This window comes from Grammomys surdaster, unplaced genomic scaffold (genome assembly GCF_004785775.1).
Source record: "Grammomys surdaster isolate TR1022 unplaced genomic scaffold, NIH_TR_1.0 372, whole genome shotgun sequence".
NCBI classification, from domain to species: domain Eukaryota; kingdom Metazoa; phylum Chordata; class Mammalia; order Rodentia; family Muridae; genus Grammomys; species Grammomys surdaster.
Window position 1 is genome coordinate 10,857,087 of NW_021604791.1, and position 18,889 is coordinate 10,875,975.

Genomic DNA, 18,889 nt, shown 5'->3' on the forward strand with positions numbered 1-18,889 from the left:
TAACAATGTAAGGTCAGCTGGCAGTTTTTCATCTCCCTTTCCTTCTTGACATTTAGCCCTAGAAAGTATTTTAGATGCCCAAAATACATATCTGCTGAATTTTCACATTTGAATAAGTGATAATGTTAACTCCTGTATATTTTTGTGACTCTCAAAACCAATAAAACATCTGTTTCTACTTTTCACAGTGAACTGGCTCAAATGCCTATAGGTTGAAGGCCGGAAAACAAGGGTAGCTTCTCAGGTTAGATCTCAGTGAATAAAGTGCTCGTGTTATTGAGAAAACAGTTAATAAATAACATCCTTATAGTACAGACCAAAATCAGTCCACAGCCATGGAAAATATTAACTCTTTGACCTAAAGCATGAGCCCATTGATGCGCCATTTACAGTTATATATTTTTCACTAGTAAAAACACCATTAACCCATGGCTCTCTCATGGTGTTTTTCTAAAATGCTGTTTACAAATCCTTCAGGTTAACAGATGAGTAAATATTTTCTTTTTTTCACCAAATGAAGCTTAGATACTAGAAGGTTATGAGAGAAGGTGAAGAAGGCATGGGTTTATAAATTTATGAATTAAAATAAGCAGACTTTCCTTAATTGGCCAAAGAGATAATGTCGCTGAAATGACCCTTGAATCATCAATACTAGGGAAAATGTCACTGACTGTGAATTCCTTGAAAAGGTGGCAGCTAAAAATATCCCAGTGCCAATTAACTCCGAAAAGTGTTGAATTTAATTGGGTCAAGTAAATATCCCTCTTTCTCATCCCCTTTGCAAGTAACTCACAACTTTCAATCTCCAGGGTGCAGTTTTGCTCATCCAGAGGGTATCTTCGAAGATCCATCATGCATGCTGCTGTGGTTGTGATCCTACAAGGTGAGAGAGGAGAAAGACATAAGTGGTAACCTTTCATGGACACACAGAGACTCTCCAACAAACAAGTGTAAATTAAACCTTTTAGGTGGTGAAATTTTATTTCTAAGCCTCCTAGCCCCAAATCATGTTTGCTAAATGGCTGAAAACTTAGAAGCTCCTAGGGGACCACCATAAATATACAGCAGCAGAGTAGATAGCCCCGGCGAAAAGATAGAAATAGATAAATTTCTAGAGAGCTGCAACTTTAAGGAGAAACAAAAAGTGTGAACATTGCAATGATCTGGATCATTTAAATTTGTAATCAAAACTTTAACTGAAAGGATCCAGGACCATATGGCTGCATAGGTGAATTTCTCAAACACTCAAAGAGAATTTGGTGCTAAGTCTTTCTGTCTCTTTCAAAAACCAGAAGAGCACACACATACTTTATGAGGTATGCACCCCTCAATTCCTATCTAACCAAAGGTAACAGAGCAGAAAAGAAAACTTGAGGCTAGTATTTCTCATGAATATTTAGTTTAACCCCCTGTATTAGACCAAATTTAACAATTCCTTAAAAGGATTAGATGGCTTAATACAGAGCATAACTATTCTTATGTGCAAATGTTTACAAAATAGTCAACCAGTAGAACCAAACACTAAGAAATATTATGAAGTCAGTGAAAAAGATCTAAGATAAGATTAGTTAACACACCATACCATAGTAACGAAAGAAAACCCACAACAATCATCTCAGCAGATGCAGAGAAATTAAAATGTCTACTTCTATGGTCTGGAACAAAGCAAGGATGCCCAATATTGTAACTTTTATTGAACATAGATTAGCAGTCCTAGCCTCAAATAAGAAGGGAATAAGTAACATTATATGTGTTATAGATGGTCTTCCCATTTAGATAGACAGCAGTGAAGACTCCACCACAAAGAGCTATTGGAGCTAGAAACCAGATGATGCAAACTGACAGGATACAAAGCAAAAATGGAAAATCAGTAGTGTTGTTTGTAGAATACATTAACACAGAAATCTCCGAAAAGGAAATAAGAGGACAATTCCATTTACTCAAGCAACAAGATACATGAGATTTGACTTAGCAAAGGGGAAGAAAGACCTGTATGCTGAAAACTATAAAATCTTCATGAAGAAAAGCTGAAAAGACAAATGATTGGGGACCATGCGCCTCAGTCAGAATTAGTGTTCTCATAATGAGTGTCAAAATATACTTTCAGATCAATGCTAATATCTGCCAAAATGCCAACGATACCTTTTTGAAAATTTCATTGCAGTAGGATATGCATGTCATTAAACTTACCTTTTTAGCCAATCACTTTTTAATTTAGTTTTATTTTTATAAGAATAGAAGAAGCAATCTTAAAATTCATATGGAACAATAAAAATGGCTGGTAAATAACCAAAATAACTGAGCAAGAGGAGCACGACTTTGTCATATAGTAGCACAATGATAATCACGTTTCTTTGCAGATTTGACAGTACTTGCTTCTTTTTCCTCTATTTTCTTTTTTAAGAGAGTTTTTTTTAATTGGGTATTTTCTTTATTTACATTTCAAATGTTATCTCCTTTCCTGGTTTCCCCACGTGGAAGCTTCCTATCCCACACTCTTCCCCCTGCTTCTATGAGGGTGTTCTCCTACCCAACCACCCACTCATCCATCCACTCTCTCACCCACTCACCCACTCCTCACCCACCCACCCACTCACCCACTCACTCCTACATCCCTGTCCTGATATTCTCTTACACTGGGGCATCAAGCCTTCACAAGAACAAGGGCCTCTCCTCCATCCTATTGATGCCCTACAAGGCCATCCTCTGCTACATATGCGGCTGGAGCCATGGGTCGCTCCATGTGTACTCTTTGGCTGGTGGTTTAGTCCCTGGGAGCTCTGGGTGGGGGTCTGGTTGGTTGATATTGTTGTCCTTCCTATGGGCTTGCAAACCCCTTCATCTCTTTCAGTCCTTTCTCTAACTCCTCCATTGGGGACCCTGTGCTCAGTCCAATGGTTGACTGTGAGCATCCGCCTCTGCTACTTCTTTGTAGGTTTGATTTATATTACCCTTAGAATTGCTGAGGACTTTTTGTCATGTCTGTTGACTCTAACTTTTTTTTAAATTGAAACCTTTGTACATTTTATAATACAGATATTTATATTTTTGTTGTGATTGTTCTTTGTATAAATGACTAATAGTCCTTTATGAAATACATAGATTGCAAGCGTTTTTCACCCATTACAAGTTATTTGCTGTATAGAGATGTTTTAGTTTGTTTTACTCCCAACTGTTTGATTTTGCTTTTGTTATCTGGAAGTTTTGTTGTATGGCTTTAAAGTTATTATCAAGCTCAGTGCCAAGATTTTCCCCTGCGGCCTGCTGGTTCTTCAATTTCTGTTTGATTCTTTGACTGATTTTTGGTTGATTTTTATGTGTTTTGAGCTAGCCTCTAAATTTGCTGGAACATTTTGGATGTAAATATATAATATTTAAAACAAAATTTGTTGAAGAGACCATCTTTTCTCTTTGTGTTTTCTTGGTGCCTCTGTTGATGGTCAGCTGACTATAAATGTCTTTATATCTGCGGTCTCTGGTCCTACTCATTTATTTGCTTGCTTATACTGATACCCTTAGACTTTTTGTTTATCATAAAACTGTAGTATAATTTGATGTCAGAAAATGTTATTCTTTGGCTTTGAACTCAACATCTATTGATTGTGGTGCTAGCTTTGAGTTTTTTCACACAGTCTTTGTTATAGTGAGGTAAGTTCCTTTTATGCCTAGGTTTTGAAAGTCTTTGTTATGAAAATGTATAGAACTTTTCCTGCATCTTCTGGGAAGATCATTTAGGGTTTGTCCTTCACCCTGCTGATGGCTTATCCTACACTTTGATTTGCATATGTTCAACAACCATCTTACTCTTGAAATAAATCCTACTTGTTCCCAATAAAAATTCTTTTGGTGTACTGGTGAATTTGCTAGTATTTTATTATATCCAATCCAGCATACACAATAGATACATGTCAAAAACATCACAGTAAGGTTGCTAAAAACTTTGTAGTTTGGGTTGACTTTTACTTTTATATACAAAATGGCATGAACTCAGGTTGGCTAAATGAGCTCCATTAGGCTTTGTGCCCTCATAAACCAATCAAACCACTACCTAGGACTACTGAGTGGATGAAAAGATTTAATGTGTACATAATGATTTTCTCAGACTTTTGTACTTAACAGATGTTCCTCATATGGAAGTTACTATCTATATACCTGTTATGTGTCCCACCACTTCTTATATTCTCTCAAATCTTGACAATGTATCATCAGTATCTGCTGAATTTTTAAATAGAAGGAAGCTTTAGTATGCATCAGGGATCAACCTTCTCTTCCCATGCAACTCAATATAACAAAAGCAATGACATCAGCCTCTTACATCTTATGGTACCTCACATCCCTCATGTGGATTCTCAGATTTGTTTCCCAGACTCTGACATATTTACACTCAACAGATTTTGTGTAGAGAGTAAGAAAACACTGCCCTGGAGTCCAAGCTTACATCACACCTTAGGTGAGCTCCATCAACCTTAGGGGTTGGCTGTAAATTCCAGGACCCTCACTCTAGATGTCCTACTTTGGCTTTCCTCATCCCTGGATTTTTCCCTTAAACTGTTTTCCTGAAATGCAGAATCTGAGAGTAACTGTAGTTCAAGTAGCTACTCTACTATTTATAATCTTTTGATACCACTTTGGAACTGAAAAAAAAATACTTTTAAAGACATGGTCCTCTACAAAGTGTAGGGATGATTTAAATAGCTCAAAAGACATAGATTTAACTCTAAGATTCTTTTATATTATAAATAAGCCTAAGTAGCTATGTGCTAGCTAGTGTTTTTGTCATTAGCAATAAAAAGTAAATCAGGGAAAATACTATATATGAAAAATTCTTTGCAAACAGAAGAACAGCTAATTGTTTTAGTGAGGGAAAGTCTCTGCCATAGTAGTCCAAATCACAAAGTTTCTATATCACTAAATAATAAGCCATTCTTTTTTTTCACTTTTTTTTAAATTTATTTTTTCTCAAATCATAATTCATTCACACAGGGGTTATAAACACAGAAAGGCAGGATGTGGGGAAGGGAATGACACTGGAGTGTGGGTGTTCAGGGGGAATACAGATATCTTCAGAACCAGTATCGGCTGGGTGAATGTTCAGGGGACAATTCACTATGACTCTGCCTATGACTCGCTTGTCCTTATCTAAGATGGTATTGTCTGCCAAGGCTACCTATTTACAAGGTCTATGACTACTTAGGCTGGTAAATTTCCACAAAAGCTGCCTGTTTACAATAGCTTATAGCCATCTGTTTCAATGTTTTTCCACTGAGACCCAAGACTTGGTGTTAGTATACATGTATGACAGGCCTATTGCTGAATTTAGGCCTATGGCTGATTTTAGGCCTTCAGTGTGTAAGCAGGGCTACCCCTGACATCTCCTCCCTTCTCTAAGTATAGAAGGGCTGTGGCAATTCTAAACTTGCGAAGGCGGGGATAGAGGCCTGACCTCCAGTATTTGAAGGGGATCTTGTAATGGCTCCAGTCCCCCTGTTGTTGTCCAGTGAGGCATAAGGGCCATACCCGTCCCGATGTCTTTTTCTTGGAGAGGGGATACTTTTGACATCAACCTCTATGCAGTCAGGCTTGTCCCTCAGGAAACCCAGATAGATATTTTTATCTTTTATTTATATTCCCTTGCAGTGCTTAGCCTCGCAGCCTAACCAAGAATTCAGATCACCTGTCAAAGGGGGTTCTGGGTAGCCCCTCTCTATAATAAGCCGTTCTTACAAAGAAAACCTTTTGTTATTATACATTCATTCATATGGAGATGACACAATTGATTTTCTTAATCTTTCACTGGTAGGCATTTATGTTGGTTCCTATAGTTTAGTTTTGTAGATGAAGATGTTTTGGATTTACTATAATAAAATATTCAGTACACACACATATGTATACTATATATAATACAAAAGCATACTATATATATATACATATATATACATATATATGTGTGTATATATATATATATATATATTTATGTGTGTGTATGTGTATATATACAAAATAAAACATAGATATGTATACCAACAGCCAACATTATATATCTGTATTTACATATATATGCATATGCAATACACAGGTGTGTCTCACTTAACATCAGGTCACATTCTGAGAGCTTCATGATTTGTGACAAATGAATACTATAGGCTGTTGTTGCACAAAGCTGGTGGTATAGACAGTATAGGTGGTGTAGATTTAACACTTGGGCTAGCCTCTTTGTAGCCCAAAGAGAGAGTGAGGAACACAAAATATATGAAACTTGCAGCAATATAACATTGTGTTTTGTTTTACAGTAAGGTTACATTTATGAGTTAAAGGAGAACCTTCTAAAATAATGATGGGTAGCATTATAGATGCATAGCCGTTTAATGAGCATCAGCAGAATAGGTCTGTTCATACCTGCATTCCTACAAACAATCATAAAGCTCACTGTGATGGTGGACTGTAGGTAAACACACTGTTACCATCAGGCAATAGGAGGCTTCTGTCTCATTATAGTATTAGCGGACCACCATAACATGTGCAAGTAATTACTGATCAAAGCTTTGTTAAGGCACATAATTTATACAAACTGAAAATATGGATCCTATGAAAAAATTAAACAAAATGAAATATTATATGTAACATCAATATATAAAGTCTAAATTAAAACTATATTGTATTCATATAAAATCACTCCCTAAGTTGCACAATAAGTACTAAATCACTTGTTAAAATTACTCCATGTGAGGTGGATGTTTGGCAGTCAAAGATTGTTGATATATCTAGGTTGGGTATTGGGTTACACCTCTGATTGTATGGGCATCTTGTTATTGAGTGGTACCAAACCTATAAAGCCTTTGATTAACATTAAAAAAATTACTAATTAAAAAAAAGGATGAGGAGGGAGGGTGATGGAATACATGTGACAGGAAATCAGATGAGGAAACTAGCTGGAGGAAGCAAGGGAAGGGGTAGAGGGAAACAAATCAGAACTCCAATGACACATGTATGAGGATGCTGTAATAAAACCCAGTACTTTGTATGTTAACTTAAAATACTAATAAAGAAGAAGAAGCAAGAAAGAGCAGGGGGGATAGGATAGGGGGCTTCTGGGGGAGGAATGGGGAAAGGGGATGACATTTGAAATGTAAATAAATAAAATATCCAATAAAAAAATTGAACAAAAGTAGTTCTTAAAAGGATAAAATGTTTTTGTAATTGATTCATTAGTCATCTAGTTTGAGAAATGTCCTTTTAGGGACACTGAAAACCAAAAGAGAAAAAAATTGAATGGTTTTTTTTTTGTGGTTAAAAAAATAATAAATCTGGCAATACTGTAAATATGTATGCAAATTATTAAGGGTGTCTCAAAAATGGAGAAAAAATACTTGGAAGAAAAGATTCAATGCTTCTTAAGTAATATGGACCATAATTTGAGCTTATTTATAAAACATTTTCATTATTAAAAAAGTTGCTCCACGTACTGTATTGGTTCACAGCTGCTTATGAATAAAAAATTGTGAAGATGTGAACACACACTGGGAATTTCTCATACTCTTCCCATACTCCATAATGCAGAAATGATTTTTTTTCCAGACAGAATTTCATCCTACCAGGGACACTTGGCATTGTCTTAAGACATTTTTGATTATTATGTTTGGACCGGAATTTGATACTAGACTCGAGTTTAACAGAAGCTGGTGTTTCTACTAAGCAGCTCGTAATGACAGGACAGCTTTCCAGAACACCAAAACTGTTATCTGCTCACAAATACCATCGTTGAGGTCAAGAATCTCTGTGACCGAGTGTTTCTAACATTTCTCCTCTGATGAAATCCTTAACAAAATGAAATCTTGTAGGAAACCTCAGTCTATGCATAGCTGTAAGTATGAAAACTGTAGCTGTAAGTATGAAATTACCTTGTAAGCTTAAATGTGATTTGGTTTTAAAAGAGAATATACATTTGAAAGCACGGACAATATATGATGAAGATTTGGGTCCTGAGTCTCCCTTAGTACCAATTTATTTTTGTCAAAGTTTAAAATTATTTTACTTTTGAAATTGTAATACGATAGCATCCTTTCTTCTTCCATTTTCCCCTCCAATACCTCCAGTATACCCCTTCCTACTTTCTTTCAAATCCATGGTTCCTTTATTCATTAATTGTTGCTATGTGCATGGATGTATATGTACATGTATTCCTAAATACACAAGTATAACCTGTTCAGTCTATATAATGCTATTTGTATGTATTTTCAGGGATGATAATGAAAATTCTAAAATTTGCAAAGAGCTACTGAATTGACTCTATGATTAATTCATTCATCAATACTTGTCGTAAGACATAAAATTGATTTCACCACCACGTATTGTACTAAGGCTTGACCTAGACTCTGATTTGTACTCTTCTTGCTTGGGTCCCGTGGCTGCTCCCCCTCACATAGCCACTGTGATGGAAAGAGATGATTAATAAGTTCAGCAAGGGAAGCAGCCCATGAACCTGCAGGTAGGGTAGCTCCTAGAATTCCCTGACATAAAACCACCTCCATCTTGGGTTGTCTGCCTTCTAATTCTCATTCTCCATGAAGGATTTCATGAGTTCAACTTGGACTAGGTGGAAAGTTTCTCAAAATTATTTAATAGGAGCTGGAGGAAATCCACAAAAATACTAATATGGTTCGCAGATACTCATTGGGGTCATTGTGAAGAGAGAGAATACTGGAACTTAAACAAGGATCTGACACAAGCAGGTGCTCACATATCTAGGCTTTAGTCTGGAGAAGCATACAGTGGAAAGCTGGGCTTTGATGCTAATAATTTGACATTTCTAGATATAATACTCAGGGTATGAGCAATTGGCACAGGGAAAAATTGCTCAGCAAAAATCCACAAGACCATCAACAAAAAGAGAGATGTCCCCAGGCAGAACTATTTGGCTCTTCTGTCTTTGGGTGAGAGGCACCAGTGAACATCTCTAAGAATGATTGCTCCCCACGTCTCCATTTCTCTTTCTTGTCGATTAGGATGGCCAGAAGCAGTGAACCACCACTACAATTAATTCCTACCCTTCTGGCAATGTATTCACTCTGAACGAAGCGAGATGATCACATGAACATTTCATGGAATTAAAGGTATCAAAGATCACAGAGCTGGCTTGATTAAGGGCTTCAAAGTTTTATTGTTTCTTTTAAAAATTCTGTTTCTAGTGTTCTTCACTGAAGGTATTCAGTCTCTTTGTGTGAGGAAATACTATCACTGGTAGATAGTGAATCAAAGAACAGTAGGGAAAACCCAGCTACAGGCAACAGCATTAACTAGCCATTCTTCTAAAGATAAATTTCCCAGAGGTGGCTACGTGATAGCAGAGCATTCATCTGTTCTTTCAAAGACATTTAGAACAGCTTACATTATAATCTAATTTATTGACATTTTGAAGGTTAGGTCAGAAACGGCAGTGAGCTGTTAAAACTGTGGTCCCAGGACAGGAATGCTGGTGCCATAGTTTCTATTCATTAAGGTTTAAGCTGCCCAGCCATTGACCTTAGGCACCACTGGAACTGCAAATCATCTCTAATGTCTGCGACTGGCATGGTTCTCGATGCTGACAAAACCCTATCCAGGAAGTGTCAGCCCTTAAGTAGCTTTATGGGTACACATGACTGTGAGGTTGTTTGGGAGGAGTAGTGATCAGATTGCTATGTCGTTAGGACTAAATTTCATGTTGTGACAGCATTAGTGGGACTGTCTCCTATAACTATGATCTAATAAGACAGTTGTTCTTCACTAAGCCAGTTCATTAAGAGCAGAGACCTTTTATGTTTCACATATGCACTGTGGCACTGGTTTGTCTGTACACACACACACACACATACACACACACATACACACACACACACACACGCTATACTCATATAACACCATCCCTCCCAAACACATACAAACAACACACGAAGGTAATGAATTTTTAATTTTTTGCAGTCACCTGTTGTCCACTCCCACAAACAAGTTCTATGCCGCCTTTGTCCTAGCACATCTTGCAGGCATGACAAATTGTAGGTCAAAGGTTTTGTGGCTCAGTTGATGTCTAAGTCCCACTGAAAGCCTTGCCTGATCCCAGAAGATGGCAGATTAAGGTTCTGTATTTCCCATTACTAGAAGTCTTCACTAAGATCACCCTCATAGGTTCCAGGGATTTCCCCTTGAATTAGGTTTCCACATAAGTTTAAAAAGCAGTCCTGAAATCAGAGCATGACTGCTCTGGAGGCCATGATGGAGGGAACATAGATTTCCTGGTCCTTTTCATCTTCCAGAGGCCCTTTGCATTCCTTGGCTCATGCAGCCTTTCTTTCACCTTCAATGGAAATTACCTCCAACTCCCCTTCTCATGCCTCCTCAATCTCTCGTACTCTGCTTTACTCTTCAAAGACCCCCCCCCCATGCTTCCATTGGGTCCATTTGTAATATCTCCTTCATTGTATGAGGTCATATACTCTCAGACATACAGAATTACGTGACTACCATAGGTGAATGACTTAGTTCTCTATGTATATTAGTCCCTACTTACATGGTTAGCATCCCCCTATATCAAAACTAATGAAATGGACACCCAATGGGATGTAGAAATGTTCTAGGCTGAGGGTCTGTAAGTGGTCTTATGGATATTTAGATTCAGGCAAGCCAGCCTCTCCAGATGTTTTATTTAGCCTAGATGAGTCTAAGGAGAGAACTTTTGAAGCAGTAAAATTTCTGCCAGAGCAGGGAAATATACTTAAAATCTAAAGTTTATCATAATTTTAGCATTCACCTGAGCAGCAGTAATTTGGGGTATTTTCTGTCTGACTAATATCAAAGGTAAGAGGACCTACTAGGATTCTAGAATATGGTAAGTATGGGTACAGCAGTTAAAAACACCCAACCACACATTTATGCAGACATTATTTTTTAGTTTTGCTTCAAAACACTATTAGCGCTAATAGTTGGTGGGGTCTTAGGGCATAGAAGCAGTTGAAAGGAGACATAGCCACACATTTGTGAACAGGACAGGCAAGGCTCTTTTATTGGGATGGTGACCCTAGCTAAACTATAAGCCAGTACTATCTAGAGGTGACCAGTGTATCCACTTGACAAGAGGAGTGTTAGATTTCTCATGATTTTTTCTACAGCATGCTAAACTTTGGTAACTGTTCATGGGTCATAGTACAATTTTGAAAGACGTTTTTCTTCCTGTGCACAAGCCTTTTAGCCTTGCTTTGTGGGCAATATGTGGTTAGTTCCTTTTGACAATTGATGATTTATAGCTGGCATGATCAGCATCCAGAACCTAACAAGCCTGAAAGACTGTCATGAAGTGCTGGAATTGATGGGAAATACAAGGGCAGAGTAGAACACATATGTATTTGATTCTGTGGCCAATGGCCCAAGCTAATCCTGCATTACAGTTTTGGGCAACCATTTCTGAAATGATTGACAACCAAATGCAGAGCTGAGCAACATATGACTCAAAGATTGAGGTGACAAAGAGGACAGACACCATATGAAGGCAGAGACGACAGACTTTTATCTTGTGTGTGATTGTGTGTGTGTTTGTGCATGAGTGTACATTTGTGTGCATATGCCTGTGAATGCTTATATGTATAAATTTGTCTGGGTGCACATGTGGTTGGTCTGTGTGTATGTAGGTATGTGTGTATGGAATCCAGTAATCAACCTGGGGTAGTATTTCTCAGATATTGTCTACCTTTCTTCATTTGAGACAAGATCTTTCATTTGGCCTGGAGCTTACCCCACAGTCAGGATGGCTTGGCAGGAAACCCCAGAGACTCACTTATTTCCACTTCCTTTATGCTTGGATTATGAGCACACACCACCACATCAGACTTTTTTTGAATTTTGGGGACCAAACTCAGGTTCTCATGCTTGGATAGTAAGTACTTCAATGTCTGAGCTATGTCTTTACCTGCTTGTATCCTATTATCCATCTGATACCTATATGCTTTAGTAAACAAATGGCCTTTTACTTTTGACTTTTAGCAAGCACAGCCTTCAAGGTTTCTGCAAAGTAACCTCAACAACTGTTACCATAAGGCATGTATCAGAGATATGTCCTCTAGCAAGCCACTGGGAAGTTGCTAAATGTGTTTCTTAGGTATGTTACTTTCATAGTGATTTTTAAACTCAACTAAGAAAAAGTGAAGTCAGTGGTTTTGCTTAGGCTTTTCTTCAGTGATAATTCTTTCTTAGCTTTGTCATTTGTGTCGTCATCTTGAGCCTCATCAGTTTTCACTGGGTTCAGAGGGAAGCATCTCCTTCCCTCTGGTCTGCAGTCTAACTTTTCAGTCAAAGAAAGCAAGCTTTCAATGGGGTCTAGCCTAAGAGCCCAGTTGCTTTCTTGTTTCTTGTCTAGAATTGGTTCCTGTTTTATGTATATAATTCCCTAGTTTTATTCTTATGTTTGTTTATTCTTTAGTTTCATTTTATATTAACAATTTTATATATGATCTATTTTGATCATCTTCTTTCCCCTCCCTCAGCTTCTCTTACCCATTGAGCTTTATGGTTTCTTGTTCTCCTTCTTTGTAAAAAATGCAACATAAAACAAAACCCAAAAATTAAAAATCAAGACAAACAAAAATATATAAAATAAATGAGATAATAAATAATGAAGTAGTAAAACAAAAATAACAAAACAGAACAAAAAGCGGAAACAAAACGAAACAACCAAATATATCAGGTCAAGTCTCTCATGTCGGCCAAGTACTCCTAGGCATGGGAAAATACCCAGTGACACACCACTGAAGAAAACTAATTTTCTCTTTCCTAACAAGTATTAATTTCAAATAGCTTCTTGGCTAGTGGTGGGATTTCATGTTCATTTCCCCTTTTATAAAGGGGTTTCGTCTATTTTGAACTCATGCTGGTCTTGTGTGCTCTAATGGTCTCTATGAGTTCATATGTGCACCCTATTGTTGTATCTGGAAGACTGTCTTCTTGGCGTCATCCAGCACCTTTGACCTTCCATTCTTTTTGCCTACTCTTCCACATAGATTCATAAGCCTTGGGAGAGGGGGTTTGACAAACACGTTCCATTTAGGACTGACTGCTCAAAAGATTCTCACTGTCTGCCACATTGCCCAGTTGTCAGTCTCTGTGTTAAATACTATCTACTTCAGGAAGAAGCTTCTTAGATGATGGTTGAGTAAGGCCCTGATCTGACAACACTGTCACTAGAGCCATTTAATAGCTAAGTTCCCTTTGCAGAATAATAGTAGTAGGTTTTCTTCTAGGGCTCATGTATGGCTTTTTCTAGTCTCATGTTCTTGGCCACTTTAGCAGTGTCAGGTATGGGTTCCATCTCATAGAACGAATCTTAGATCCAGGCAAAAAGTGGTTGTTTACTCCCATAACATTTGTGCCACTAGTGTACCAGAATACTTTGTAGACATGTCTCTGTTGTAGATTTCAGGGTTTATGTCTGGGTGATAGAGATGATTACTTTTCTCCTCCAGTAGGGTTCAACATACTTTCTAGAACCATGAAAACAAGCCAGTAGGGGTAAACCTTCTAGTTGGGCATAGTCTCAATTTTTCTATGTTCATCAGCAGAAGTAAGTGTTGTCCTGAGTGAAAGGGCCCTGCCATCAGGTATGGAGAACAACCAATAGCCTTGGCAATAGCCTAAGATGCATGCGTGCGTGCATGCGTGTGTGTGTGTGTGTGTGTGTGTGTGTGTGTGTTGTCGTCTATAGGACTCTTTTATCCAATGATTCAACAAGATTTTACTTGATGACATGGTATGTCTAGTTGGGGCATTCTTTCTCTCATTTTATGGTAAGCCCATTTAGAGTTCTTTTATAGATATGTACATTTTAGGAAACTTTTACTACATTAGGTTGCCATACAGCTTTTCAAAAATCTCCTCCCATAGTCCTTTCACTGCCCTGCCCTCTACTCCACCTTTTCATTTCATCTTTCTATTGTATTGTCCCCTTTATCTTTTTATAACACTATGTTCTATTTCCCTCCATTTTGGAAGACTATATGCCTCTCAATTATATTCTGTTTTCTCTTCCTTGGGATAGCCTCTCCTCCCACTCCGTTTCTTTCTAGCTACATAGCCCCTGTGGTTATTCTGAACACTCACATCTAAAGCTTAAGGGATAACATCTCCATCTGAGAGAAAACGTGGTAGTTGTCTATTTGGGTCCTCATTACTTACTTAAGATGACTGTTTCTAGCTCCATCCATTTATCTGAAATTTTCATTTTTCTTACAAGCTGAATAATATTCCATTGTGTACATGTACCACATTTTCATTATGTTTTTGTCAGTTAATGAACATTTTGGATGTGCTTAATTTCTGGCTATTATAGATAGGGCAGCAATGGACAAGAATAAGCAAGCACTTTTACAGTAAGATGTAGTCCTTTAGATATATTTACAAGAGTGTTATAACTATATCTGTGGTAGACCAATTTTCAACACTTTGAGTAACCTCAACACTAGTTTCTGCAGCTGATGTGCCAGTTAACACCCTGAGGCCCTTGATGGTGGGAGCAGAAAGATGGATATTATTTTCTATCCCAATATTTAGCTTATGTCTTTCTTTTAGGAAAATTGAAACCATCAATAATGTTGAGAGTTATTAATGAGAACTCCTTAATAATGACTGTTATTTTGTTGTTGTGGTGCAGGTTTTCCCCAAGTCTTCTAATTTTTCATTCTGAGATTATTAATTCCTTGTATTCTCTTTACTATATTGTTAACCTTCTCTATGGACTGAAGATTTCCTTTATGTGCCTTCAGTGCAGCTATGTAGTGGACAGAAATTACTTATGTTGTTTTTTACTGTAAAATGTTTTTCTTTCTCCATAGATTGTGATTGATAGTTTTGCTGGGTATAGTAGTCTAGGTTTGTATGCAGTGTTTATTTGTAGAATATCCACCCAGTTGTTTTGGCTCAGAGTCTTTATTGAAACATTCAGTGTTATTTTAGTGGTCCTATCTTTCTATATAACTTGGTCTTTTTCTTCAATAGTTTTTATTATTGTTTCCTTGTTCTGTACATTTGATGCTTTGATTATTGTGTGTTGTGGGAAGCATATTTTCTGGTCCCTCTATTTCAGGTTTTATATGCTCTTGTGCTCTTTATTTCAAGCAGATAATTTTTCTTCCTTAATTTTTATTAAAAATATATCTGTGACTTGACCTGCATTTCTTCTCATTCATCTATTCTTCTTATTAACATATTTGGTCTTTCATAATGTCCCTGATTTTCTGGATGTTTTGTGCTTTGGTTTTTAAGTTTAGCATTTTCTTTGACTGAAATGTCCATTATTTCTGGTTTGTCTTCAAGACCCATAATTCTCTCTTCTATGTCTTTTAATCAGTTGGTGGGACTTATTTCTTAGGTTTTAGTTTTGACAACTTAGTTTTTCAATCCCAGTTTAATTTAAGTCATTTTTTCTTTAGTGATTCTATATCTTTGTTAGCTTCTACTTTCACGTATGAATGATTTTCCTTATATCATTAAACTATTTGTGTTTTCACAGTCTTTATTAAGACTATTAATATACTCTTTAAGATCTTTGAACCATTCATAATTTGTATTTTGAAGTTCTTGCCTTGCACTTCTGCTAAATTCTGTTTTTTTCTTCAGGGACTATTACAACAGGATTGCTGGCTTCTGAAAAAGATATTGTCATGGTTGTATATGTGTGTGGTTTTACTCTGGGATCTAAGCATATAGAGTTACAATGTTTGAAGTGATTCCTGGTCTTGATTTGTTTGCTGGATCTTCTGTTGTTTGGTTGCTGTGGCCCCCTCTGGATCCTAGAACAGTAGAGCAGCTATGGGCTCCATGAAATCCACAAGAAGTGATAAAGAACAGAGACGATAAAAGGAATGGCTAAAAGGGGTGGTAGGTAAGATCTAGGGGGACCCTGGCCCCTGGGTCCATACCTAGAGGCAGAGTTTCAAGGGGATAAAGATGGGATAGAAGGAGGGGTTGAGGTGGACAAGTATCAGCAGGTCGAAGAGTAAGTCTGGACCAATCAAAATGCAGATTTTGAAGGAGCTAATATCTATTTTTAAATGATTAATTAACCAATTGTAGATGAAGATGTTTGCAGAATAATGTGATGAGTTCAGTGTGTAATAATTAAATCAAGCTAATTAACATATCTGTCACCCCAAGTGCTCATCTTTTATTTATGTATTTTTTTTTCTGGTGAGAGCACTTGGCATTTATTTTCTTACTGCTATTGAAAAGGCACAACACACTATTATTTACTATTACCAAGAGAAAGAGACAATTCTATATTTCTTATTGAACCACAAACATCATTTAGCCAACACAGTCATGAGTAAATGCAACAAAATGAGAGGTACCACAGTTCTTGATTTTAGATTGTGCTACAATGTGCAGGAAATAAAACAGCATCTTACCACAATGTAAACAGACCTGCAAACTAGTACAAAAGAATAAGCATTCTAGAACCCTTCTGAGTGGAGTCAGGTGATACTGACCCAGGACTGAGAACACAATCTTCAAAAAGTGGCCTCTTCAGTGATGGTGCTGGGAAGTCTGTATATCCATAACCAGAATAATGAAATTGGGTCTTTAGCTCAAATCATTAGTTTTTAACTTCTTGATCCCAGGCTACTTGTCTCCCTCTGTTTTGTAGACTTGGTGTTGAATGCTAATGACTCCTCTCTGTGTAATCCCAGGCAGTCATTTTCAGACAATTATCTATATTCCAAATGTTGTTTAAATGGGATCATTATTATTCAATTCTGTTGGGCCAGAGTGATTCATAGACCATTTTGCAAATATGAAAAGCAGTTCACAAATCAGTGTGGGGGTAGGGTGTGCAGAAAAATACTGATTGAGTGACAGTGATAAGACAGACTCCTGGTAAGGGTACAGAGCCAGCTCTGATCGTGTGATACCACGGGTATCTGACCCATTTTTTCCTGAATCATATCACTGTAATCAGATAGCTTTGGACTCTATATTTTCTATAATGTCTAATATTAGCTTGTAACCACTTTGCTAAATTATGCCTCAGGAAGTAGGAATAATCAAATCTACCCCCTCCCAACCAGAGCACCTTCTTCTTACCATTTTAGTTCTCATAAATGTCTGTCCTGGATATATTATGAATAAATAGTACAGTAGAAAGCTATAAGTAATGGAGAGGGAGCTAGATATTGAAGTGAAAGTGATAGTAAAATCTAAAGAAAATGTTAATTTTAAAGGGATGCTGTGGATGTGGAATCAGTAAGTATTATCCTAAGCTATTCCTAGGATCATTTACAAAAGGAGTAAGAATTAAAGGACCAATAACTAAGTCTTTCTTTAGAGCTGTTAGTATTGGGCTTATGTGTAAAAGTGCTATATTGCCTTGTACTCTTTTTTTCCCTTCCACGAACCAAGGCCTGACGTGTTTGCTAAGAAGTGATCAGTCATCCTAAAATAGTACTCTCCAGGGAGGGAGATATGATGCAGGAGTCACCAAGCATTTAAGATACTGCCTTATCTAGACAGAGCTATTTCATAGAGGCAGAGAACAGAGCAAACATAAATACAAGGAAGGAAAGCACACACTTGAAAAATTCTCCCAACTATAAAAGAGCAGCTTTGGCACATTGTTCTTTTCATTAAATAAGCAATAATGTAAGAAATCCTGAAATTAGGAGATGGTGTAACACCTATCTGCCCTGGGGTAAATTTCCACCTCGTATTTTGCCCTCCTATTTATGGGCATTCTACACATTCAGGAACATGTTTTAAGGGTCTCTGTTCTTTCCTTTGAGTTTTACTATCATAAACATTTTCATCACGATGTCAAGACCACTGTGTTTTGAATAGGACACAGTGCACGTTACATCGCACATTTAATTGTCTTTGACATTTATCATTTAAAAGATGGATAAATGGCATTTTAATGAAAATGTGACTTTACATTATGGCATATCTTTATGCCACTGAAACTCATAAATAAAGTGACTATCTAATGATATAAAAGCTTTGTTGCTTGTTGGAGTGTCCCTTCTCTGCCCCCTGTGCGTCTCCTGTCCTCCCCCTCCCATGTGGTCCTGATCCCATTGTCATGTCTCTGTGCTTTGTTCTTATAAAACACAAATTGTTATGATGGGCGCATTATGAGAGCTGCAAAATAAAATTAGTTAACAAAATAAATTAACTTTTATTTTTATTTTTATTTTTTGTTTTTGTTTTTTTTTTGAGACAGGGTTTCTCTGTGTAGCCCTGGCTGTCCTGGAATTCACTTGGTAGATCAGGCTGGCCTGGAACTCAAAAATCCGCCTGCCTCTGCCTCCCAAGCGCTGGGATTAAAGGCGTGCGCCACCACCGCCCGGCATAAATTGACTTTTATAAAGCCAATGCTAATTAGGTAAATTCTGGAGGTGTTCGATATCATTAAATATTGTTTTGAAATTAGAGGCTATATTCATTTCTACAATGAAGAAATCATAAATTAAACAAACTAAAGACTATTTCCAACCACCAAATTAATGAGTGATAGTAATGGATGTTTATATCTCTGTGGGGGGATTTAGGCATCATATACTTGTAAGGAGAAAATAAATGGGTGCTCTTGCTGTGGAAAGCATTTTGACAAAAGTTGTGTTTTGACCTAGATATTTTACTTAGAGCTACCGGTTCACCAGCATGCAAAGAATTTTCTCTCTCTTTAAAATTGTGTGTGCATGTGTGCTTGTGCATGTGCATGTGGTATGTGTTTGGGTACACGCATGTGGTATGTGTCTGTGTGTTGTATATATGTTTGTGTGTGTGTGTGAATGTGGTAACTGTATGCATGTGCTGTGGAGTTCAGAAGGTGTCTCTCTTGGAACTGGATGGGGGAGTGGCCATTCTTCAACTTAAGGTG

The 18,889-nt window shown here is 37.3% G+C and overlaps 1 protein-coding gene across 2 annotated transcripts in view; it reads right to left on the minus strand.

Moving 5' to 3' along the window:
* Gabrb1 (gamma-aminobutyric acid type A receptor beta1 subunit) overlaps positions 1 to 18,889 on the minus strand; it is a 394,680-nt gene that overhangs the window by 86,199 nt on the left and 289,592 nt on the right. For both annotated transcript variants that reach the window (XM_028780796.1, XM_028780797.1), the window contains exon 5: positions 794 to 876. In XM_028780796.1, the coding sequence (XP_028636629.1) occupies positions 794 to 876 (83 nt within the window). The remainder of the gene's footprint in view (positions 1 to 793; positions 877 to 18,889) is intronic.